Source organism: Pollachius pollachius, assembly GCF_949987615.1.
Source record: "Pollachius pollachius genome assembly, chromosome: 1".
NCBI lineage: Eukaryota > Metazoa > Chordata > Actinopteri > Gadiformes > Gadidae > Pollachius > Pollachius pollachius.
Window position 1 is genome coordinate 12,318,491 of NC_136934.1, and position 24,853 is coordinate 12,343,343.

At 42.4% G+C, this 24,853-nt stretch overlaps 3 protein-coding genes across 4 annotated transcripts in view; 2 read left to right on the forward strand and 1 right to left on the reverse strand.

Annotated features, from left to right (window-relative positions):
- The window catches only part of kank1a (KN motif and ankyrin repeat domains 1a), a 34,830-nt gene extending 20,674 nt beyond the window's left edge, over positions 1–14,156 (reverse strand). For both annotated transcript variants that reach the window (XM_079755908.1, XM_079755905.1), the window contains exon 1: positions 13,963–14,156. The gene's annotated coding sequence lies outside the window, so the exon portion shown is untranslated. The remainder of the gene's footprint in view (positions 1–13,962) is intronic.
- Positions 14,157–15,460: 1,304 nt separating this feature from the next.
- On the forward strand, positions 15,461–19,777 carry fbp1a (fructose-1,6-bisphosphatase 1a). Its single transcript, XM_079734475.1, has 7 exons — positions 15,461–15,682; positions 16,386–16,548; positions 16,772–16,864; positions 17,083–17,223; positions 17,802–17,939; positions 18,393–18,512; positions 19,074–19,777. Exons 1-7 carry the CDS (start codon positions 15,513–15,515, stop codon positions 19,263–19,265), a joined length of 1,017 nt encoding a protein of 338 aa, XP_079590601.1. The 5' UTR covers positions 15,461–15,512; the 3' UTR covers positions 19,266–19,777.
- Positions 19,778–21,076: 1,299 nt separating this feature from the next.
- fbp2 (fructose-1,6-bisphosphatase 2) overlaps positions 21,077–24,853 on the forward strand; it is a gene marked incomplete at its 5' end in the record, with an annotated part of 10,369 nt that continues 6,592 nt past the window's right edge. Inside the window, 3 exons of the mRNA XM_079756621.1 lie at positions 21,077–21,249; positions 23,243–23,405; positions 24,034–24,126. Of these exons, the coding sequence (XP_079612747.1) occupies positions 21,077–21,249; positions 23,243–23,405; positions 24,034–24,126 (429 nt within the window). The remainder of the gene's footprint in view (positions 21,250–23,242; positions 23,406–24,033; positions 24,127–24,853) is intronic.

Genomic DNA, 24,853 nt, shown 5'->3' on the forward strand with positions numbered 1-24,853 from the left:
AGCATAACTCATGTGCACAGGACGCTTCCTAACCAGGCCCTAATTGCACTTCAATACATAACTTTTAGTATATGCAGATGAGCTCCACTTATAAAAGAATAGGACCCAGTATTCCGTCATGAGTGGTGCGTAGCGGACAGTAGTGCTGTAAATCGGATTTACAGCACTACTGCCACGCATTACACCACAACGTCTTGCACAATCACGTTCCGCCTCATGTCCCCTCTCACATTCCATCCTGGGGTTAGCTTTGGACAAGCTAGTGTAGCATGAGGTAAACTCCCATAATTCATATCATTCAGAATGTGATCATGACACATGTTTAACACAAAGTCAGAATGAACAAAATAAAATACTCAAATTCTACGGTTGGCACCTAGCCCTTGAAGTCCTACCTATCCTTCATTGAAAGTAGATCCTTGTTATTTAATGTTGGAGCTTGGTTTTTATTAACCATCCAAGCTTAAATTTAGTTCTGGAACAAGGCTTTGAAATGACAGAGTAGCGGTCTGGGCTGTGGCGGGCACATGTGAAGCAGATGTACGGCTTTCAAAATCTGCACAGTCAACTGCATTCTGCCATCTTAACCACACACATAAGAGTCTTCCCTCTGCTTCAGAAGGCATACATACGAAACCGTCTTGTTGAGGATAGTAGCGACTGGAGCGTTTGACTACGGTGTACTACGTTGCCTTTAGCTTTGGCATGTGCTTCAGCTGGTTAACTATAGTACATGGCTGATTCAGGAGCTGCGCCCCTGAGCCTCTCCTCTCTTGCCTTCTTTTTATGCAAAACGGATTGCTGCTCTTGATTAGGCCCACTTCCTATTAGTGTGGGAAAGCTCCTTGGGAACAGGGTGAAATACAAAAACAAAGCTTTCATCACCAAAGGGTACGCAAGTTTGAGGTTTAATAAAAAGTAAAAGTAAAAACAAATATTTGCAAGTATTATGTAAGAAAGCGCAAGCAATAAATCCAATGTATCCATTTTCAGAACAGTGCTCATCATACTCTAAACCCATATTTTAAATGTTAAGCATAAGTTTTAATCTATTTTTAAAAAGAAGCCAGCCTTAAAAGTGAACAGTCACCAAATGAAAAAGATAAACCTCCCTTTATTCCAGTCTGAAAAGTTAATCCCTGAATGCACAACCCGTCCCAAAGTCAAACACAAAAATAGAAGCCTCTGGTAAAATTCAAGTTGCAGGATTCCAGAAAGTCTTGTAGGAATGGCTATGATTAGTATGGCAGACGATTTATCCTGTTGGATAGCATCTTACGGAGCGAGTATGAGGCAAGGAGGTGGAGAGGCAGGGTAGGATTCTGGCAGGGGGCTCACCATCTGGGAACACGCTCACAGCAGAATGAGAGAAAACTGTAACCAGGTGACTTTCAGCTATTCCTACTAAAACATTACGAGCATTCCAGAAGTTTAGATCTTTATTAGAGCGCTGTGGTATTCCAATCGAAGACCGCTTAGTCTTAAAACTACGTTGGTTGTTAAAAGATTAAATGCATCGTTTTAAAAACAAGCCAAACTTAGATCAATGGCTACAGCCTAGGCTCTCCTCTTACAGAGCAAAAGCCCCACAACTCTTTCGGTTGACAATACTGCCCCCTTGGGGCGAAACAATTTTCAATCCACAACAAAAATATTAAAAGAAAGGACACCACGAGAATACAACTTTAACATCCATCAATCAATCTGCCTGCACTGGCTGCCACTTCTTCTCAACAAAAGAAGCTGGGGGGGGGGGGGGGGGGGGGGGGGGGGGGGTGGATACATTGGTAGTCAAGGCAGGGCCCTATTGTTGTTAAGGCAGCCGCCTTAACCATAGAGCTGGGGGAAACACTGGATATCAACAGTTGCCAACATTATAAATCTAAATTATTGTTTACTTTATAATACTTAGAATGAAAAGTTGGTTCATTCAGATGACAGATGCAAATTACAGATCTTATTTTGTGCGACATGTTGAAATTTTTGCGTTCGATTCTTTAAAGTTTGTTTGTCAAATCAGCAGAGGAATGCACATCTAGTGACCTTGCATTTATCTTACCGGTGTTTTCATTTCATCATGGTCCTTTAAAAGCTCTGTTCCCTCTTCTCAGCAGAGACATCCGCCGGGCTACCACCCTTCGTCACTCTGGCCTGAGCTATTTCTGAGCCTCTAAGGTTTCCCTCTTGCAAACGGGGATAAGCGGCTCTTGTGACCCCACACTTCATTCTCCCAACTTGGGCTTTGTCCTCCTGCTCTGCTGTGGTATCTGCTCCCTCTCCCTCCCATGCACACCCCCACCGGGCCGGCACTTGACCAAGGACAGGCTGGAACCACTTGTTTGTTTAGTGTTACAGCAAAGCCAGTAAGACTGGGACCCCCACCCACCCACCCCCCCAGGAGGACATTGGATGATGGGGGCCCTCAACTACACACACCCAATTTCTTTTTCCTTTTGCAAAAATAATTTACAATACAGGGTACGTAACAGATATTCGTCCAGGAATGAAATGTTATAGAATTGCGTTTCACAAAAGCAATACAATCTCAAGTATTAGTTGTAATCGCCAAGAAAAATCCCTCCAAATACTAAAAAACATGCACTGAACATACATTTCTTTAAAAATACAAAAAAGGTAAAACCCAGATCAAACACCAAGCCAACCTGATGAGGTCGCCGGGTAGCATGATGAGCTCCAACAACTGGCCCAGTCGATCCAAGTGCGTTCATTTCCCTGTGTGCGTCTCAAAAGAGAATTTGTGGGAGAAAACTCTACCCATTTTAAGTGCTGCCGTGCTCGCCTTTGTGCCGAGCCAGACCACTGTGCTGACCTTCTGGAGATGAACCAATGGGATGCGAAGGCATGTCCTCTTGTGGCCCATTGGCCCCCAGACAGCCCAGCCAAACAATAAAAGACAAGCTAATTAAACTGATGACAGCTGGACTGGGGTTGGGGTAGGGTAGGGTTAAAGGGGGCATGTTAGTGATTAACAAAGCAATAGTGTTGGGGCTGGTTTGGAATTCAATTGCAAGAAGAGGTGAAGGACCTCATTTCAACAAGGATAAATCACAAATACGTTTGAGGAGCTGTTGAAAGATGGTTAACATTGATTAAAATGTACATTAGTGTTTCCACACATGGCTTCCTGCAACCTTTTCTTATTTGATAGCCTCCTAGGCTTTTTGTTGCATTCAATACTCGCCTTTATGACACAAAACTGACTGAATGTTTTGAATCAACCATTGCAGAAACAGGCTCATGGGTGTCAACAGTACTAGTAGCAAAAATGAAACAATACAAAAATTTCACAAGCATATAAACCTTTGCGAGTGTTTGTAAAGTCGCTCCTGAGAGGAATTTTTGGAGCTGCAATAACATTTTAAAGCTCATCTCTCAGGAATACACTCGTCAATGTCTAGCCTGTCCAAACTAGGGTCACAGATTAACAAGGTCTCAGGACAAACAATCAACAGAAACACAAAAAAAAAAATTTAACTGGAAAATGTGAGGGGCAAAGATATGCAGTCATAAAAAAGAGTTAATGTCCTTGGTAGGGAACCATACTTTGTTGCCAGAATGCCTCTGGTCTTGAATTTGTATCCAAGCCTGGCCTTCACCACTATAGCTTAGGTAAGCAACATCACACTATACATGTGCTGAATAAATAAGAGACGGCGGGAGAGCTTAAAATAAATGCATTCAGGGTTGGCTTGCTTCGTGAGCAGCATCAGCCCATTAGGGGACCTCCATAAAATGAGTTCTAGGATAGTGCCGCTTTTTGCTTGTTTTTACTATGGGTTGTAATCCCAGTGTGCCCAGGGTCCCCAGGCGTGGGACAACGGGGGAGGCGGCCACTAGGGTGTGGAAACACACACCTCCCCTGAGCCTTTCAACCGCAAGATGAGCAAACCCCCAGCTTCAGAAATGATGCAGCACAGCATTTTCCATTAATTAAATTAAAAGAAGAAAAGTCAACAAACTCAGAAGGATAATCAGAAGTGCCACGTATCGGTTGTTTAAAAACAGGCCAAAAACTGACCAAAGGGAAACTAATGAAATTGGATGCGTTGCCCTGCTCTCGGGCTATCACGGAACGATAAACGTTGACCAACAAATATATTCATGTCCATCTGTTGGGCATCTTGTCCCCAGCTGGCCTACGCTAGCTTTGGTTGCTACCTCGGTGTACCCTCTGCTTGGCCTCATTGTTTATCCGGGAGAGGGAAAAGGAGTGCAGGGCTTAATAAGTGACATCAGGGCGTCTAATATCTGCTTAACCGACAAGGGCAGTTTGCTATCAGGGATATCAAACGCGGTAATCAGTAGTAGTAACCGTTATCACGTCTGCCTCCGCCCTTATCTTGACAACGATAGAGAGGCCCAAAAGCAAACCACAGCGGTTCCGCTCTCCCATTTGCACAGCACTGCAGTTAAACCCACCGGAGGCTGCCTTGCAAAAGGAGTGCCTCAAGGAGACACAAGGTCAACAACATCTGCTGTACTACATTATTCCAATGAACAGAATTGAGCAAAATGAGGCAAGCAAAGGCTTTCATTTACTTGATAACCACTCTAAATACCAGCCATTATCCTTCTCTTTTCCTCACTTAACATTTTAGAGGGTCCCCTATTTCTGTTTAAGGAGGAGCGCCTCAACGGGGGAGAACTCAGGATGCACTTGAGCATGTGAAAGAAGAGAAAGAAAAGTGGTCAAGAGGGAGAGAGAGGGAGAGAGGTACAGGGCGCAGAGTAATCCCATTAGGGTGGCAGCAAAACTATTTGTTCCACCAAGATGGAGGGAGAACGAGAGAGAAAGAGACGGAAGAGAGAAAAGAGAAGGAAGAGAGGATAGAGGCCGTTAGAAGAAGAAGAATGAATCTGACAACCGGGCAGGCCGGAGGGGGGGGGGTGGGCCGCAGGAGTCTGCTCTCAATAGCTTGCCTGTCATTGATGTGGAGGGGGAGCTGAGGTCGGAGCCTTGTCCTCAGGGAGTGGACCCTTCTCCTCTCCTGTTCCAGCCAGTCACTCCCTGGACGCGGATCCCCCCCCCCCCCCCAGCCCAACCCACTCAGAGCTCCACACTGACACGGCCCCCAGAGACTGTACACACAAGCCACCCGCTCTGTCTCCACGCAGGGAACAATTCAACATCAAATTTGAAATTCTAATTAATCTACATTGACAAACATGAGTGAGGAAATGAGGGGGGTGGAGCTGGTGGAGGGAGGGGGGGGGGGGGGGGGGAGAGTTAGGAACAAAAAGAGGAAAGTGTGGAAGAAGAGGATGGTGAAGGAGTTAGGGGCACATCAAGCCCACCGTGCCTAATTAATGCACAGCAATAACCATGTACTAATATAGCGATGACTATGGGGCGTGTCGCCAAGCAGGAAGCCAGACACACTTCATCCCACAAAAATCTGATTAACAGAGATTAAGAGAGTGCTATGACGAATCTTGAATCTGCTGACTCAAGAAGCTTTAACGGCTTTTGGGACCAACCCCCGGCCCACACCTCCGCCCACGAGCACGGAAAACAAATGCTGGAAAAGCGCCTGCTCGTCTGTGTGAATGAACTCACAGAAATAGGTTTATCAAACATTAACCTCAGACAGGAAACACAGCCCATGGGCGTGCGTCTGGGCCCGAGCGCCGCTCCAGTGGACGGGCTGAAGGACAGGTGGGATTCTGCCAAGAATGCACACGGCAACAAAGAATTTCACTGTCTGCTATTTTGCAGCGACAAACATGGAGATTCAAATAGCTTCACTTTTTTTCTCCTAGCCTCAATGGAACCGGGCACATAAGTCTTCTGAACTCAAAGAAAACCTGCAATTACAAGTGCATGAACATTTACGCCATCTTCTAGTGACATACAAAATAGACCTTTACCTTCAAACTTCAAGGGTGGGAATGAGTACAAAGTTATAATGCTGCAATGATATACTACGACCGGCAAAAATGTATTTCCATTCAGAGATAACATGGGCAGTTTTAAATTAAAGTTGAACACTAGAACAAATATAAAAACAACATAAACACAGTTGTGTTAAGGGTTGACCTTAGCAATGACTTCCGGGTCAACCTTTTCATGAGATTGCCCTGGGCTAGCATCCGGAGGGCCATAGGCTAAGACAACAGTAGCATGCCTTCATTAGGTATAACACAGCGCACTGTGTTGGGAAAGGAGAGGGCAGAGGGGGGGGGTTGGGTGCTGGGTCCCAGGAGTCATTTGTCTTACAATCGCGTCAGCATTCCATTGGAAACTCTATGGCTAAATGACAGCCGCACTCAGTTTAATGTAGAGAGCGACTTTCACCAAAACAGAGGAATTAACTCCAATAGCGACATTCTGGGAATTTTGGAAGCTTTCCATTTAGTTCAAAATAAATGTATCAAAACTGTAGAATTGTAAAATGTAGTTTATTATTTGTATGCATTTTTCCACCATGCCTTACTCACAGGACATGGCCATTACACATTGCATGCTGTGACATGTCTTTTACTAGAACAGATCAGTGTTAGTGACTAGATGAGCCAGTTCATTGTGAACACTGACGTACTCCTGATAATTGCTAATGCATAATAGGAACATATGGCTTAATTTGACGCCCTATCCATGAGCCAATATTGACTTGAATAGCAAGCAGGTTCCCATTTCACTGGTGCAGTCGGAAGGAACAATTTGGAGGCCATTTGCCTGTAGAAAGTATGGCCACTACAGATCTCACTATGCAAAACAAGACGAAGCAGGAGAGAATGAACGCGAGACCTTTTTCATCAAACTCAAACGGTGAAAAGAAAGAACATTTCACATTTTTTGCTTTATATTAAATTGATGAACATTCTTACCAGGATTAAGAGTCGATACAAAATGTATATTGATTAAATCAAATGTCTATAACAAAGCTACATCTTCGTTATGCCAAATCTTTCGGCTACCTATTTTGAAATGTTCATTATAAAAGAAGGAAGTCTTACAGCCTGAGACAGGGCAACAGGCGTGGAAGGAAAATAGTATGTTCAGTATATTCACAATTTTACACACCCACAATTTGCATAAACAAAAGCCGGTTGTAGACTCAGACATGACAACTACCTACACATTATGATCCCACTGTCAAAGGGAACATGGCTATCATTTTAGAAATGCTTCAGGGGTGATCCATCAGGATAGAAACATGGAGAGTAGCAAATAATATAACCAAGACGACAAAGTAGCAGAATTGTAAGCAACAGGTTTTTTCAAATATTTTGAATGCCAGTTCCAGCTAGAAAAGCAATAGCATACTCTGCATCACCCGAGACAGCAGCAGGCCACGGAAAGTTTAGTCTAACGCCCATACAATGTTAAAAGCACTCAACTAGAAACAAGCAACAATGTACATTTAATATATTATTTATGTATAGTTGTGCTGTAAAATACCCCATCCTAGAATCAACACAGCAGATAAGCCTGTTAAAAAGAAAAAAATACAAAACAAAGTCTGCATCCCCCCGCCTCCTAGCACCAGCGGGGATATAAGGCTATAGGTGCGGAGCCTCTGGCGATCGTTGCCGTGGCGATGTGCACCTCACTTTGTTGGGAATGAAACCCGAGGAGGGCCAGCCGGCCATTATCAGGCCGAGTTCACCGCAGCCACGCAGCGAGGCATGGACTCGCGTCGTCAAACACTGAGGGCAGTAGGCACGGTTCACTGGCTGGGGAAAAGGCCTGAACACGCCCACTTAATCAACTATCTCATCACCACCTGCCTGGATGGGGGTTTGGTAGAAGGCTAGTGAAGTGTCATCACATTTTTGGTCAATAAAACTCTAAAACAAATGCCTTTCGAGCAGAAAGTGCAATGCAGTTAGAAATGGGTTTAAAGTGTGGTAGCAATTTGTAAATCAAGTGCCTGTGCAGCTTACAAAGCACAATGCAATTTCAAGTTGTTTCAAAGGTTTGTAAGCATTGAAGATTGAAGCATTGAAGATTTGTAACAAGCATCAATGATCATCCAATGCGGCGTTTGATGAATATCCAAAAAGCACAACTAGCCTCAACACTTCAGTAGAAGATGAAAGGCACCAACGTGTGAGCAGAAGACTCTGGGGTCTACTGCGGAGACTGAGCAACAATAAAAACATTTGCCATGTGGTGCTCAGGCAGCAGGCTTTTATGTCAAGGGAACTTTTTAACTGAATCAGATAAAAGATCAATGGTTTCACCACCGAGCCAATCTTTACTGTAAACAAAATCCACATAGAACATAAGAGGAAACAATTGAGAGGCCCAGCTCAACAGCTTACGGAAAGCTCCTAACCTTCTTCATGGGGATGTTTATACATTCAAACTAAGTTTAAAAGAGAGGGACATCCAGCCAGCCTTGATGGTTTAAAGCAAACATTTCAATAGACATCGTTAGACTTCATTATTAGGCATTAGACGGCACACTCATAATAAACAAAGAAATTGTCTAAACAAAGATGTCCACATTGCTCAGAAAACCAACTTACTGAAGGAGATTGAGACCAATTTTGCCATTCGGAGAAGCAACAATTGGGAGAACATCCTCATGTCATGCCAAGTTTTTTTGTATCAATAAAATTGATATCAAGGCAGTGTTATGGCTGGGCCATTTAAAGCATCATCTATAAAACCGGCAAAACCTTTTGCCAAAGATTAAGTAAGCTTCAAAGCAACCACAGCTGTATACAAACATTGAGAAGACTAATCAGCACTATCAGAACTAACCATCACTTGCTCCAGAACACAGCAACCTGCAGGCATCACTGGTGTTTCCCTGCCTCCTGACAACTAGCCTTAGCAGAGAGCTATAGCTAGCCTTCTTGCAACAATACCATACAATAACATGACAATTTAGAATGACAGAGCAGCTAGGATGTCTTAGCTTTTTGATGGCAAGATGTTTTACCATTCATCGCCTCTTGTCTTACAACACAATACCATGAAAAACTAGGAACAATACCAAATACAACAACACACAACAGATCAGAATTACATTCAACCGCGCAACAATTATACAACTGTACTGTACTCCAACCATAACGCCTGAATAACATAGCCAATTTCAATTCAGGATATCCCTTACCTTGTGTTATATTATTGAGGGAAAAGTATTTCTATAGTGCACCGCATCTCCAGTGACAAGTTCTAAAAATCTCACAGTACAACAGAGGACCCCTAAGGAACCCTCGCCAACGGACAAGTGAAGACTTATCGTACAGACAGACGTCACCAGGCATTGTTTAACAGGGCAACCAATCAGCAGGGACACACACACTGACACACATACAAAGACACACACACACACGCAGTGTAACAGGAGTAGGACTTGGTAGACCAAGGTTATTTGGACACAAGGATATAGTATAACAGTGGCATTTCTATGACGGCTAGACAACTCTACAGCTTTTGTAGCATCCAGCTCAAGCAAAATAGTGTTAAATGTCAACACATAAGTTGTCAAGTTGCCTTTAAAAGCAACACAATACTGCAAGAATGCTTGCCCTAAACACATGTTAAATATTCTTAGGCCACATTAGAAAGTAATTTCTTGCCAGTGTGGACAACCGTCATGGTGCCATTGTAACCGCATGAATCACAATGAAAGTTGTATGCAACCACTGTTGAGAAAAACAAGCCATCCTCGTGTCGCCTGCTTATATAAAAGGCTTGTTGTCAGAACGGGTTTCGGTTCACTCACCAAGACTGCCTTCTTGTGGCAAGACGTGAAAAGCTGCTGCACGTCTGCATAACTCAGGGATTATCACCAGATCACTTGAGCCCTGGAATTTCTGTGCACCTGCCCTATCCTGTCCCATGTACATGAAAAAGGTGGAGCCCCCACCCAGACACACCTCCCTGCTCCAAAAAAAGTTTCTCCTTTCCATAAACACTTGCACTTTGAATACCGGATAGGGTGCATGAGCTGCGGTGTATGCAGCACAACGTGGATGACACACAAAGAGATGACATATTCTTTTACAGCGTAGATAATTTCCCTGGCACTTCAGTGCAGCTTAGAATACGGTTTGGTCCTGATGCTAGCCTATGTTTGTTCTTAATGACGGTTAAGCATACATTTTGACATCTATTTTGAAGACCTATCAAAGACATTGTCTATAGCCCACCCAGGACACACACGCACACACAAACACAAACATGTCTGCCATCCAGCACACTGAGGTTTTTCCATGTAAAATGACTCCTCTGGATTTTTCCGGAATTAAAGCAAAGAACACTACTTAGTTTTAAGCATGGGGAAGGCAGGAAAACAAAAAGATTAAAGTGCAGGGTGTTTTGCAGGTTCAAACCCTATAGCATGGTTTTACTGCCACATCTTAATCATGAACAGCATACTTTTACATTAGCAACAAGCCTAGTCAAGCAGAAAGCTTCCCTCAAGCTACCTAACCTTCCCACTGAGTGGTTCACTTTAATCCCCCAAAATCGCATGATGACTACAGCATGTGGTCACCATCAGATTCAACTTCAGAGTGACCCAAGTATTAGGTGTCAGCCATGCCATTAAAAAGAGAAAAAACTGACTAGGAATATCCTTTAAAGCTAATAAAACCATAAGCAATCATAGTGGTCAAAGTAGTCAAGAAATGTATGAAGGTGAGAAAGAAATGTGAGAAGGAATTAGACAATTATGCTTTTGGGAGATTGAGATAGTGAGACCTGTTTGACATTACAACCCAAGTGGTAACTTCATAAAAACCCAATTTGAACACATTATTTTGTTACAGTTGGCGTAACAAAAGTCACATTCTTGGATGCAAACATGTGATTTGATAAGGGGGCGGTTGAAGGAATGGTCTTAAGATCCTAGGAAACAAAAAGGTCTCAAATCCACCTGGTTGTTGCTGGGGTTAATCCTAGCCACACACACACACACACACACACACACACACACACACACACACACACACACACACACACACACACACACACACACACACACACACACACACACTTTGGTCAACAGGTGACCAATACCCTCTACTCAGTTGTATTCTGCAAGGAACAACATCCAATATCGTCCATTGGAAGCTCCTTGCAAGGATGTGATTGCAAATAACAATGGGAATAATCCGACGTCATAACATAAAGGGAAATAGTCGATGCTATTGGGAAGAACGTCAAAAGGCAAATGAGGCAACAATCCACATTACGAGATGGATAAAACCTTCCGTTAGCAATGACATTTCACTTCTTACACAAAAGAAGTAGGAGATTCAAGACTGAGCTGTCCATCCATATTAATTGTCATAAGCCAAAAAAATACATTGAGGCTTTAAGTTGGGTACTTTGTAAAATCAGTAACAAAAACGGCAAGAAATCTGATTAAACTGTTGAAATTGACACTAACCTGACCTTTTTGTTTGGAACTACATCATGGTTTGAGGTCATCTCCATTTTGGAACATCACATGTGTATTCATTTAAGAGGAAAGCAACTAATTTACAAAGGAGATTCAATGTTTACCCATGATGTCCTTATCAAATCCAATCCTCAAGCCTATTTTCAGCATCCTGGGCTAAACCAGGTTTTCCTTGGGTTTTCTTTGCCCAGCACAACACTGCAAATTAAGGTGCACATGGTTTATAATAACAAGGCAAACATTCAGTTTGCATAGACCACCATCACACACCCTTCTAAATCCTGACAAGCTGTTCCCTCTCCCTCATTCTTACATGCAGAGATACCAGAAAAAACTGCCATCTACAGAAAAATACTCTGCACAAAAACAGAAGTTCAACGCTTTTGTTTTTAACTTTCAAGTAACCCAACCAGTATAGGCCAGTAACAAACTTTCCACCGAGCACCACGTCTACGGCTTGAATTGCAAAAGCAACAGCGGGCTACAGACGGTCACAGAGACACAGAAAGCCGGCCAGCAGCATGCGGGGCCAGGCCCAGATTAGATGTGCAACCGACTCGGACAGCGCAGCCGAGTGGAAGTCATTTCCTCTAAACAAACACGGGAGGGCCCGGGGCCCGATGATCACAGAGAGGCGGTGGGTGGTTGGAGGGCAGCCGCGGCCCGTCAACGGAAGCCAAGCTGCTTTGATCCCGGCAGACACAAGAGGTCGTTTAAGGGAGGTGTTAATTGAGAGACGCCGACCATGTGTCCACAAGACGGAGGGGCCCGGGCCCCGTAATGTGTACCTCTAAAGCGGCGGGCTAAGCCAGATGTACCAGCCAACACCAGGCTGCCCTGTTAAACACAATCAGCTTAGAAGTGCCCCAGTGGGAAACCAGTGAGGAAGCAGTGGAATGGTGTTTATGTTATTGGTGGTAGAGAGACCGTTACCATTAAATACTGAGCTTTACTGTAAGACCCAACATGTCTTTCCCTTTTAAGATAAAATTGGGTAAATTGAATTTTGACACATGGATTACAGAATGATGAAAAGGCAGGAAAAACAATATTACATAAATATTGATAAGTTTGAACCGTGCAACTTGTTTCTGTGAATGTTCAAAGATTATGGAGCGGCATGCCAAGACAAGACAGATGCATCTTAGGATGCTTCACTCAACATTCGTCTAAACTCAGCATCCTATCGGATGTCTGCTGCTTTTAGTCGTTTTGCAAGATTTGGGGCAAGATTTGAGACAGTCAGAAACAGTTTGGAGGTCATCTTTGGTTGCAAAGTTACCAAATAGTTATCTGTTGACAATAACAAGGATTTGAGATGAAAATATGTTACATACAGGAAAACATCTTCATCATAGTCCCTTTAACATGTATGAAAGTATTGAATAATCTTTGAGTCGTAGTTTAAGAGTGTATGAGAAGGAGACTCAAGTCCAACCACTATGGATTCCAATCTTTAAGTCCTTTGAGCACAATGGGGACCACCATGACATCCAGGTCTAAGGTTCAGCACCATCTTCACCCCATGTGGATACCAAAACTATTTGAATCTTACAAACGGATAGGTCCCCTGCCAAAACTTTTGTTCAGCCATCACAAGAATGTGCCCCAGATGAGTGTGTTGGCATGAAAGATAATATAGAGATGTTTTGTTGTATTCTAAGGATGAGAGTCGTTGCTGAAATAATGTGAGGTGGCGTCTCTGACGTCTTTTCTAAAAAAAGAAACGCGACCCGTGATTCCAATAAGCCATACAGCAACTTCATTTCAGCCGAATTGTTTCAAAAGTTGGTGACAGTCCCTTTCACTGCTCCTCAAAGACGCCTTTGTTGAACTCAAGCACTGCATTTCAGACTCTGGCATGGGAACAATGTGAGGAGACATCTCAGCACTGACGCCTGAGGTGGAGGTGTTCAGGATATGAAAATCTCTTGGGTTCCTTCATGACTGAAAGAAGCATAAATACACCAACTTATAAAAGCACAGGGGGCTTTATGGAGAGTAGTAAGGACATAGATACAGACAGCCAATATCCCTTTAAAAAAAAATATATATATATATATATATATATATATATATATATATATATATATATATATATATATATATATATATATATATATATATATATAGGAAAAATGCTTATTCTTTAGGGAACCTATTCAATTTTCTCCACTTGTGTGCGTCTGTGTATCCACTTGCGTGCGTATGATCGCAGCAAATGTGACTCGTCGCGTAAGGCCATCATAAACAAGAAAAGGGACGGTTGAGATCCTCTATGAGAGCTCAAAGTTCAACATCTAACCTAGCCGGGTTGAACACCTGTTGAGGGCAATATAACCACTTTGGTCGGAGAGACATATTAACGCAAGTAGGCTACAACATTGGAGCAAATCGTTGCAATGTGTATAAACAAACTAAAATACAAGCATGATAGACATTACGAGTTGATCACTAGCAAAAATCTAATTTGAAACCTGGATGAACAGATGCGGTGATACGATAAGTTTAATAACAACGTAGTCCCATTATTTTCCAAAGCCTGAGTAACAGCATGGGGCTCACTACTTACCAACACCAAGTGCTTCCCAGTCAATCAGGTCTTTACGTGATGTTAACCAGCAGCGTATTAATTGCTCTGTAGGCTACTGCAATTTAAGTATGACCGAATTAATTGTAAAAGAAAGCCATGTTGAAACCCTTATGCTAGCCCCAGAACGTGTTAAAACGTAAACTTTCCCCTCGTCTGTTCCTCGCCGACGGTCCTCTTTGTAGTTGTCCGTTCAGCAAGTTCTTAAACTGCGCTCATGCGCACTTGATGGCCCGACCAGTGGCGTTCCACCCATTATGAAGATCCGCGTAGCAGGTGACGCTTACCTGCTGCAAGGTTGCTCTCCTCTCGTTTATCTATAACAGTGTGATTTAAGGAAATGCAAACTTCAAGTTCCTTACCATGGATTCATCTCTTTCTCGACTTGGATTTATTTTCGACCATTTATTCTACATTAACTTTGCACGTTTTGAGAAACACATCTCATTTTCTGTTTTCCTTTTTTCTCTAGGTTATTGTAACATTTGCAAATATATATTCAGTGGATGTTCATGTTTACGTAAAACAGGAAAAATAATGCAAACTATTACTACTTTTATTGAGCTTGAAAGGCAAAACACATTTCAATCGCAATGACTGGTTGGTGAACAGCGACATCGTGTGGTATTTGTGTCATCTTGCGTAAAGTCCACAAAGTAGCAATGTTTGAGAGGGAGAGAAAATTACGCTCGTACGTCATCATACATGTGTGTATTATATTGTGTGTACGTACCTGACAGACGTGAAAAGTGAATAGCTGGCTGTTCAATCCAAATTGCATCACTGTCAACTGTTTAGGTCACACATTTAAATGTAACATAAAACACACTTGACACAATGCAGCCCAGCCTTCAAGCATAAAGTGAGATAATTGCAAAATGTATTTATTCCTTTTGTCCTTTTTTTGCACTAGACTGGTGTTATGCTAACTTACAGATTTGAAACATCGGTGATAACGTTGACTTGTATGGAGTCGCGCCGCCCCGTCGCTTTAGGTTTGAACGCAGAGTGAATCGTTGTTGAAGCTGACAGGGAGACAGACAGACCGACCGGCCGACTGACCGATTGACTGACTGACTGACTGACTGACTGACTGACTGACTGACTGAATGACTGATTGGTAAGATAAAACAAATAAACCTGTCTGAAGGAATTCTGAAACTTTTATCTTCTATCCAGAGGACAAACGGCAAAATAATCGTCGAAACTCGGATGACCAAATCATCTCACGAATTTATCTTAAAACCTTCTTGGTATTCAAACTGCTGAAATTGTGTAAAATACACAACCTGCTGTCGCAATGCTTATGCATGGTTTTATTTCAGGGTTGACAGCATCCATTATTCCAGTCACATCCCGCTTTCGGTCACTTTATCAGTTCATCGCTGGATTCACACCACATTGTACAATGCACGCTCTTCGGATTGGCTTTCCTTTATTTACCATCCCCTTAACGCAATAAGTTCCGCGTTACAGGCTTTAAACGTTTCCCCTTTCTCCACACACTGCACTGCTGTGATCTGCTGTGAAAGATGTCAGGACAGGGACCGTTTGAGACCAACGCAGTCACTTTGACTAGGTTTCTTCTGGAGGAGGGTCAGAAAGCCAGAGGGACCGGAGAGTTAACGACACTTCTAAACTCTCTGTGCACAGCTGTTAAGGCAATTTCCGTAGCAGTGCGGCAAGCAGGAATCGCCCATCTGTAAGTAAAATGTATTTTCCTATTTTTTGTTTAACTATCTCTAGATCAGTCAGCCAACCAGTCACGAAGGTAGTCGTACACATGGCTGGATGAATCGCATACGCCGTTCATCAAACTAACCCTCTCACTTCATAGTGTGTTTAATTTAATTGGTTAATGATGAAAATTAAGTTGATACATTTAACGACCCTATGAACCTCTAACTTGGTAGATAGATACAAAAATGGGTAAGCCTAATAGTAAATACACTAACTGTTTTCCTTTTCGTGATTCAAAGGAAATTCTACTCATTTTATTTTCCCTTCATTGGCAGAGAATGCCTGGCCATGGGAGAGAGCTCTCCTAAATTGCATTTCCTTACTCATAGCCGGTGATGCAAGCATCTTTTGCTTGACACCTTCCCTGTATATACCAGGAAACAGTCTGATAACAATAAACTACAACAAAATGCAATTTATCTTTGTATTTCCTCGAAACACAAACAAGTAGGCTATTAGGGAAACAACCATGTCTGGACCGAACTAGTACAACTTGAAAAGTAGTAAACACATAAACACACACACACACACACACACACACACACACACACACACACACACACTCATTTCGTCTATTTCTGAGCATACAGAATCCTAAATCGTAGGCTGCTTATTATTCCTTTTCAGTATTCAGTCATGACTCTGTAATAATGTCTCTCTATCAGCTATGGCATTGCGGGCAGCGTCAATGTGACCGGGGACCAGGTGAAGAAGCTGGACATCCTGTCCAACGACCTGGTCATCAACGCGATCAAAGCGTCCTTCACAGCATGCATCCTGGTCTCTGAGGAGGACGAGCACGCCATCATCGTGGAAGCAGGGAGCAGGGTGAGTGGATCTGGAAGAACGGGGGAACGAAGCCTACAAAATGAAGCGTTTCATCGCTGGTTTCGGGATGATTTCAATACTGTTGGCACTTTGTCTACGTGCCAACAGTATATCCTAGTTGACACAGGTTTGAATGGGTACTTTTCCCTTAAAAGTACTGTTCATATTAGGGAGGTCCTAGCTTTTCTATTAAAACCTTTTCTCTCGCTCTCATCTATTGCAGGGTAAATACATAGTATGTTTCGACCCCCTCGACGGCTCATCCAACATCGATTGCCTTGTCTCCATCGGGACAATATTTGCCATCTACAAAAAGGTAGTGAATCATCGAAAATTCCACAAAACTTTTACCGGCCAACCACAACAATGCGTTTATTTGACAGGCACAATGCACAAAATTGAGCCTGATTATAGCCACAAGGCTAATTTACAACTGTTGCGTTTGGTGCTTCTAATGAAATGACTGTCACCAGAACAGCATGCCGCTGAAGGGAGAGTGATTTTTGTCGTCGCATATTCATTTGTATGTTACAGACCACAGATGGGGAGCCCAGTGAGCTCGACGCCCTGCAGCCGGGCCGGGACCTGGTGGCGGCGGGCTATGCCCTGTACGGCAGCGCCACCATGATGGTGCTCTCCTGCGGCCAGGGGGTCAACTGCTTCATGCTGGACCCCGTGAGTATCAGAGACTTTCCCTCACCACGTATTCCCGCGCCCACTGACGCGGGAATACGTGAATGTTTTCCATCAAACTGAACAAAACAAAAATATTAGATTGCAGCAATGTCCCTTGAGATTGATTTATCCTTTTTGTTGTAGTTCTTGCGGTGAACTTTTTTTCGCTGTTGTTACAAACTAGTCGCAGCTTATATAGCAGTTTGATAAATGTGATGTTTGAATTTCATTGAGGAACAGCACGCTAGCTCTTCCCGTTACATCCAGTGATGTTACTATCGCGGTACAACAACCACATTCAATGGACATATTCACAAAGAGTTGTCACACACCCTTAATATCAGAGGGACCCCCGATAACGGGAGGGACACGGCCTCCCTCAGTTTGAACGGGCGCGATGGCCCTAAATTCAGACAAACGTTCAGCATTAAGAATGAGACGAATTGCGAATTATGATCACCTGTCACTTTGTTAACCTACTCATTTAATTCCCATAACCCAGTCACCCTGCCAAAGCGGATTTCCATCTGCATGTAAACATACTGATCAAAGGTCTGTGTGGTTTCCTGACTGGCCAGGCGATCGGGGAGTTCATCCTGACGGACAAAGATGTGAAGATGAAGAAGCGAGGGAACATCTACAGTACAAATGAAGGCAACGCCATGTACTTCGAGCCGGCCGTCACAGAGTACCTGCAAAAGAAGAAGTTCCCGAAGGTAAACAACGTGGTTGGTTACAACATGTACGACATATTTCCCCACAGTATTTTGCCTTTTGTAGCTGTTTCGTTATGTGGGGTGTCTTTGGTTGTTATTTTAGAAGGGTATGCCAATCATAAGAACTACCTGGCTTAAGATAGTGCCCAACATTTATTGGCATGTGAACCCATTACTAGCTCTGAATGTGTTTTTGCGACCCCTAGCTTTAAATTTGTGCATCTGCTTCCACTCAAATTTTCTTCACTCAATCAACATCTCAGGACTATGGGTCGTGAATTCAGTGGTTGTGAAGGGTGAAGAGCCCACCCTCACATCTATCATCTTACGTCATTTCACTATCTTATCAAGGGGGAACAAAAGTGTTGCACAGCATTAAGGGTAACATGAAATAAGTCTTGGTTAAAACACTAGGAATGTTTCTACCCTGTACTGCATGTCTTTAACCAACAGGACGGCAGCGCACCGTACGGGTCTCGCCACGTTGGCTCCATGGTAGCAGACGTCCACAGGACTATGATGTACGGAGGCGTGTTCCTGTACACAGCCAACGTTAAGAGTCCCCAGGGAAAGGTACAGTACCTGTCATTAGCTGGAGTAGATACTATTTACCCAGGATGGGACAAAGGATTCTTGGTGCATACCAAACATTTTGGAAGAATTGTAAAACTTTGCTCTTCTAATGTAACTTCTGGTTGTTTATTGGCACACATAATTTGTTGCTGAAGGATTTATTTTCAAACAAATGTAAAGAATAATCCATATTTACCATTTTAAGATGGTATGGCATTGTGAAGACGTTTCACAAGATTCTCAGATCTACAGACCGGAGCCTGTGACACAATGTCATTTCCTCACATACCTCACTGTCGCCACAGTGTTTGCTAACTTGTAACCAAGCAAGCTTGCACAGTTGTTTGGAACACGGAAACTTACCTCTCAGTGTGACTGGGGAGTTTGTTCGCATCATGCCATGGTTTACTTCATGGATAATTTGTATTTGTTTGTGGACAATTATCTATTGCTGAACATTTTAATTTCCTAACATTTTCATTGTGGTGTATCAGATGTTCTAGAACATGTTCTTAGTGGTTCCTCTGTGTCCATCCCCCCCATCCCCCAATGTCCTTGTAGCTGAGGCTGCTGTATGAGTGCAACCCCATGGCCTACATCATGGTGCAGGCAGGGGGCATGGCCACCACAGGCACCCAGAACGTTCTGGACATCCAGCCCGTGGACATCCACCAGAGGGTCCCCGTGGTCATGGGCTCCTCCGACGACGTGCGAGAGTACCTCGCCATCTACATGAAGCACGCCAGAAAGTAGCAGGCCAGCCAGTAGCACCCTCTGTTGCTTGTATGTGCATTTTTGGTTGTGTTTAAGTGTGTGTGTGTGTGTGTGTGCGTGTCTGCGCGTCTGTGTGTGTTTTTGTGTGGGTACACATTCCACACAGGAAAGGGTACTGGGAAATTACTGGACCCCTTCCTCAGAGTTTACGTTCTGTTTTGAGCAGCAACAGTGCATGAGTCCAAAGGAGTAAGACAATGCCTGCCATAAGATGGCAAGCAAACTCACAAAGACACTAATACTGATTAGTACGTACACACACACACACACACACAAACACACGCACGCACACATGGATCACATGCTACATACAACAAACATTTGCTTCACACGTAACTTAAAGTAGCACCTTGATCGGGTTGGAACATTCAAATATATGTTGGGCCACATACAAATATCTATGCAAGAATGCTTCATGCCTTGATCATGTCTGATAAATAAAAATTCAAACTTCAAAGAATAATTCTTTGTTGTTTTTGTTTTAAAAGTGATGGGTGTATTATGAATGTCCATTGCGGGGAAAAAAAGGGCAAATTATAGCTATTTCAATAAAATGAACAGAGGGTTTAGTTGACTGACTGAGTTGAATTTGCAGTATTTGAGTTTGAGCTGTTGAAAGTTAAAGTCTGCCCCCATGTCTTGTTTGAATGTGACTGGATGTTGAGACACTGATACTAGTCAACTGCTTACATAGTCAGTCAGGGAAAGCACGCATGACTTCTGCTAGAACCTAAAATGAATTCAATATTCCTATTTGTGTTACTTTCAAACCTGATGCAGAAAATGACCAGATATATTAGAAAAGTGTAATGGACATCAATAGTTGCAGTGTCCTTAAGCAGTGTATATTAAAGTGCATGGATATTCTATCTACAAGAGTTGACCTTTGAGTTAAATGTCAAAAGGAGAGCACGGAGTCAGAAATGTTATTTGAGACAGTGAATGACACATTACACATATACATGTGAATCTACTGCCTTTGATAAACCTTGTTCAGCAACACATTTAACTATGTACCACTAAACAGCTTTGCATTAACAGAGCAACACATAGTAATAACTTAATACTTTACTTTACTCTGTTGTGCATCATTGCAATGCTGCAAGTGATGTAGGGGTGATTATTACTCAGCCTGACATATAAATTCTTGCCCAACATCAGATCCAGAGTATGGGACAAAGCATTGGGTTTGGTTAAGTATTTTCACCAAATACAAGGGCTAAAATATACAGAGTTACGGAGTCAAGAAGTTAATTTTCACTTCGGCAAAACATTCAGAGGGTCACACGTTTCTGTGCAAGAGAGAGACAATGGCTTTGAACCAAGGGCCTTGGCTTTACAATATAACAAAGGATAGGAAAACAGGTCTCATACTCTTGAGTTATGAGTGGCATTTGGCTATGTTTAAACTATTATTATGAAAGATGTAACACTCCTTTTTGATTTCAATGAAAAATCCCAAGTTTTAAGAAAGGGGCTTGCCTCAGGGTAGAGGATTATGCTTGTTATGACCACGTTGACCACAACTGTTATCTGACACTGCATCTTCCAACACACAAACACACACACACACACACACGCACACACACATACACACACACACACTCAAACACACACACACACACACACACACACACACATAAATAGAACACTTGGCAGGACGGTTATACCCTCTGTCTGCTACACTCTGCCTCACATTGTGGATTTGCTACTCGACAGGAAGACACCTTAGGAGAAGTTAGGAGAAGCATTCACAAACACACAAACTCACACACACACACACACACACCATGTCGGATCAGTCGGAGTTCGACACAGACGTATGGACACTGACCCGCTTCATCATGGAGACTGGGCGCCAGGCCAAGGGGTCGACCGGCGAACTCACCCAGCTCATCAACTCCATGCTGACGGCCATTAAGGCCATTTCCTCGGCCGTGCGCAAGGCAGGACTGGTTCACCTGTGAGTACTACCTGTGAGGGTAGATGACCTTGGGCGTTCAACCAACGCCGCGTTGGATAGAACCACTGGTGTGTGTGGACACCTCTTTGGTTAACCTTACTGCAATTGCATAACTGCAGAATATTACATAAGTGCCTGGTTAAAATAAAAGGAATGTTACGAGATCCTCTTTTTAAGCTGTTATGTTGACAAAACACCATTGAGAGTTGATTGGTCCCTGCAACCTTATATGGGGGAATAAGCATATATATTTGGAGTGAATACATTAGTTGCATTCATTTATGTCAAATTTAAAGAGGCAAGACACAGTGTTAGCCACTGAGGATTCATTCACTTCCTGGTTGAAGCCTTTTTGCACAGTGCAACTTAAGACACTATTGGTGGTCCAGGTGAAGCAGGTGGGGAGATATCTGGCTCCTCTCTAGTTTTATATGAGAAAGCATTAAAATTAGTATATTAAGAAAATCAAATTGGTAACATAGAGTTAGAAAATAGACTTGATAGAGGGGAGTCATTCTGGGACCCCAAAGCCTTTGGAACATTTTACCAACCCAAAGGTGATCATTGGCTCATGGCTGACTATTCAAAGTATATCACAAAAAAATTCCTCAGAAGCAAAAAGTTGAATCAAAAGAACTAAAAAGGGAGTGCCTTCAATGGGTGATGCCATTTTGATGCATTGTTGTAAATTCCTTAACAACAGAGATAGAATACTGAACACAACAGAGATGCATGGTCGAGGTATAGACATTGGAAAACAGCCAACATCCTCTGGAAGGTGACTGGACTGAGATTAGAGACAAAAAGGGCTATTTTGTAAGGGCTTCGTGGGATTCAATGCTTGCCATGGGAATTTGGTATCTATTCTTAGCATCTAGAATACTTTGCTAGGTAAGACACTCTTGCATCCACGCAAGAGAGCACAAAAGAGAGAAAGAGAGAGAGAGCGAGAGAGAGAGAGAGAGAGAGAGAGAGAGAGAGAGAGAGAGAGAGCGTGAGAGAGAGTATGTTTTGTTGTATGTGTGAGTAAGTGTTAATGCAATAGATAGTAAATTAAGTTAAGACAGTAAGTTTTACCAGATATAGCCAAAATATATATAGCCAATGAGGCACAGTGAATCAGCAGCATTAAGAGAGTAGAGTTAGGCAAATATCACAATTTGGCCAAAATATGACTTTGGCTATGATGCTATGAGGCTAACGATACGTGTTATCATTCAGTGTCACCAAAGGAATTGTTCTACAGATTTGCATCACCTGTAGTTCATCAACATGGAAACCTTAAAATCTGTTTAAATTAGAATCTTCAAATTCAACAATTATCTTCCTCGCATGTGTGTGAATTGCTCACTTTTGTTGTTGAACTATATAATCCAACATTTATCTACTTTATGTTTTACTTATAAAAACATAGGCATAGTAGCCATAGTAGATTTACCCCTGGCCCACTGCTGACATCTAGAGGAGCATTGGATATTCATAAGTCGCAGCACATTTACTGTTTTTCCAATCTATGAACACACACACACACACACACACACACACACACACACACACACACAAATTAGATATACATAATGCAATAGTGGTGAAATTGAAGGTGATTGTAAAAAAACTTAAGTTTGATACAAAAATGCACACCCCGACTTCTATGTTTAACTAAGGACTGTTTGTGATATTTTTTGTATTTCTAACATTAAGGCATGGGTTAACATACCCTTGGAAGAATCGATGGCAATATACATAGTACAGTAATACTAAAATCCCAGTCTCTGGGACTATGATCCAGAGATGGGAAAAATGCGAAAGTTCATGTATGGACCGATTAGTTAACACATATTGTACAATATGTTGACAATGTGCACTAGATTCAAAGACAACTCTCAGTAAGAGCTAGTTTGACTCAGATCATGGATGTAGGCTGCCTTTGCTAACGGCTGACAGAAAGGTGGGGTAACCGACTGATCTGTTCGCTGATTGGCTGTGTTGTCAGGCAGGGTCTGGCGGGTTCAGTGAACGTGACGGGGGATGATGTGAAGAAGCTGGACGTGCTGTCAAACACGCTGGTCATCAACCTGCTGCGGGCGTCCTACACCACCTGCTGCCTGGTGTCGGAGGAGAACGAGACGCTCATCGTAACGCCCAAGGAGAAAAGGGTCAGGGGTCACAAGGGGGCCTGGGTTGATGCATGTGGTGGAGGGCTCACACACATATATGCTCATATTTATGCATACACACACATACATATATACAGTACATACACATGAACATACATATTGCTGGGTCATACATTACATACATAGAACATGTGTACATCGAACATACATACCCATACACATACACACACACACACACATATATATATATATATATGCATATGTACACACTACCCTAAGCCCACAACACATAGCACACATGTTCATACATACATACATACATACATACATAATACATACATAAATATTTAAAAACAAATAAATTAATAAACATACACACATACATATGCACACATATGCAGTACATATCCACACATATACAAACAGACACACAGAAACATACATATATGTGCAGATATACATTAACGGACCACACACGCACACACACACACGCACACACACACACACACACACACACACACACACATACATGTAACCTGTACAAAATTACAAGGAAGGTCTTAATGGTGCCATATCCCATATAGACCCATATTCTTAGATAATGCTTTTCTAGAACAGTGCTCTTCTCACCCATTCAGGCTGTGTTTCTTTCTCTCTGTCCCTGCAGGGTAAGTATGTGGTGTGTTTTGACCCCCTGGACGGATCCAGCAACATCGACTGCTTGGCCTCTATTGGTACCATTTTTGCCATCTACAAACGAGTGAGTAATAATTGGAATACAAAATAGACTTTTTAAGTATTAGAATTGATTAATGTTGTGGAATCTGTGTATGTGTGTGTCATCCCAATATATAAATATATATAGGATAAAACAGTTTCAACCTTTAGTGTACTAACATTTTCAGTAGTTATATTACATACAAAAATGATGTCACTGTTAAAACCACAGACACAGTATTTGATCTAATGATCTATCTAATATTCAGCTTCATTAGGCTGATGGATTTCTTAGGGATCGTAATAAATTCAAAGTGTCAAAGTCTAAATCATGTGACGACGATGCATGGGTTATTTTACTTAGTTAAAATTATATAAGACTTCGTCTTATTATCAATGGTGGAACACGCAATAAAACACTCAAAATCATATTCATATTTTCTGGCAATGAATACCTTAATTTAAAATATCGATTTGTTTGGTCTGACACAACAATGAGGACACACGGGGACGCTGCAGTGCAGCTAATCCACCGTTTGTAGTTTGGAAAATCCATCGGATTCAGCAAAGTCTCTAATGATTAATCTGATTAATGATTCTCTGACAATATCGGCTCCCAAAGACATCTTCCAGAACCTTGATAAAGTAGTGGATAATCATTATATCGACTTACTTTTTTCTAGACGTAGCCTACATTAATGTACACCAACAAAAAAAAAGAATAAGAAGCGTACATTAATGTTCACCAACAAAAAATAAGTAATTGTAAC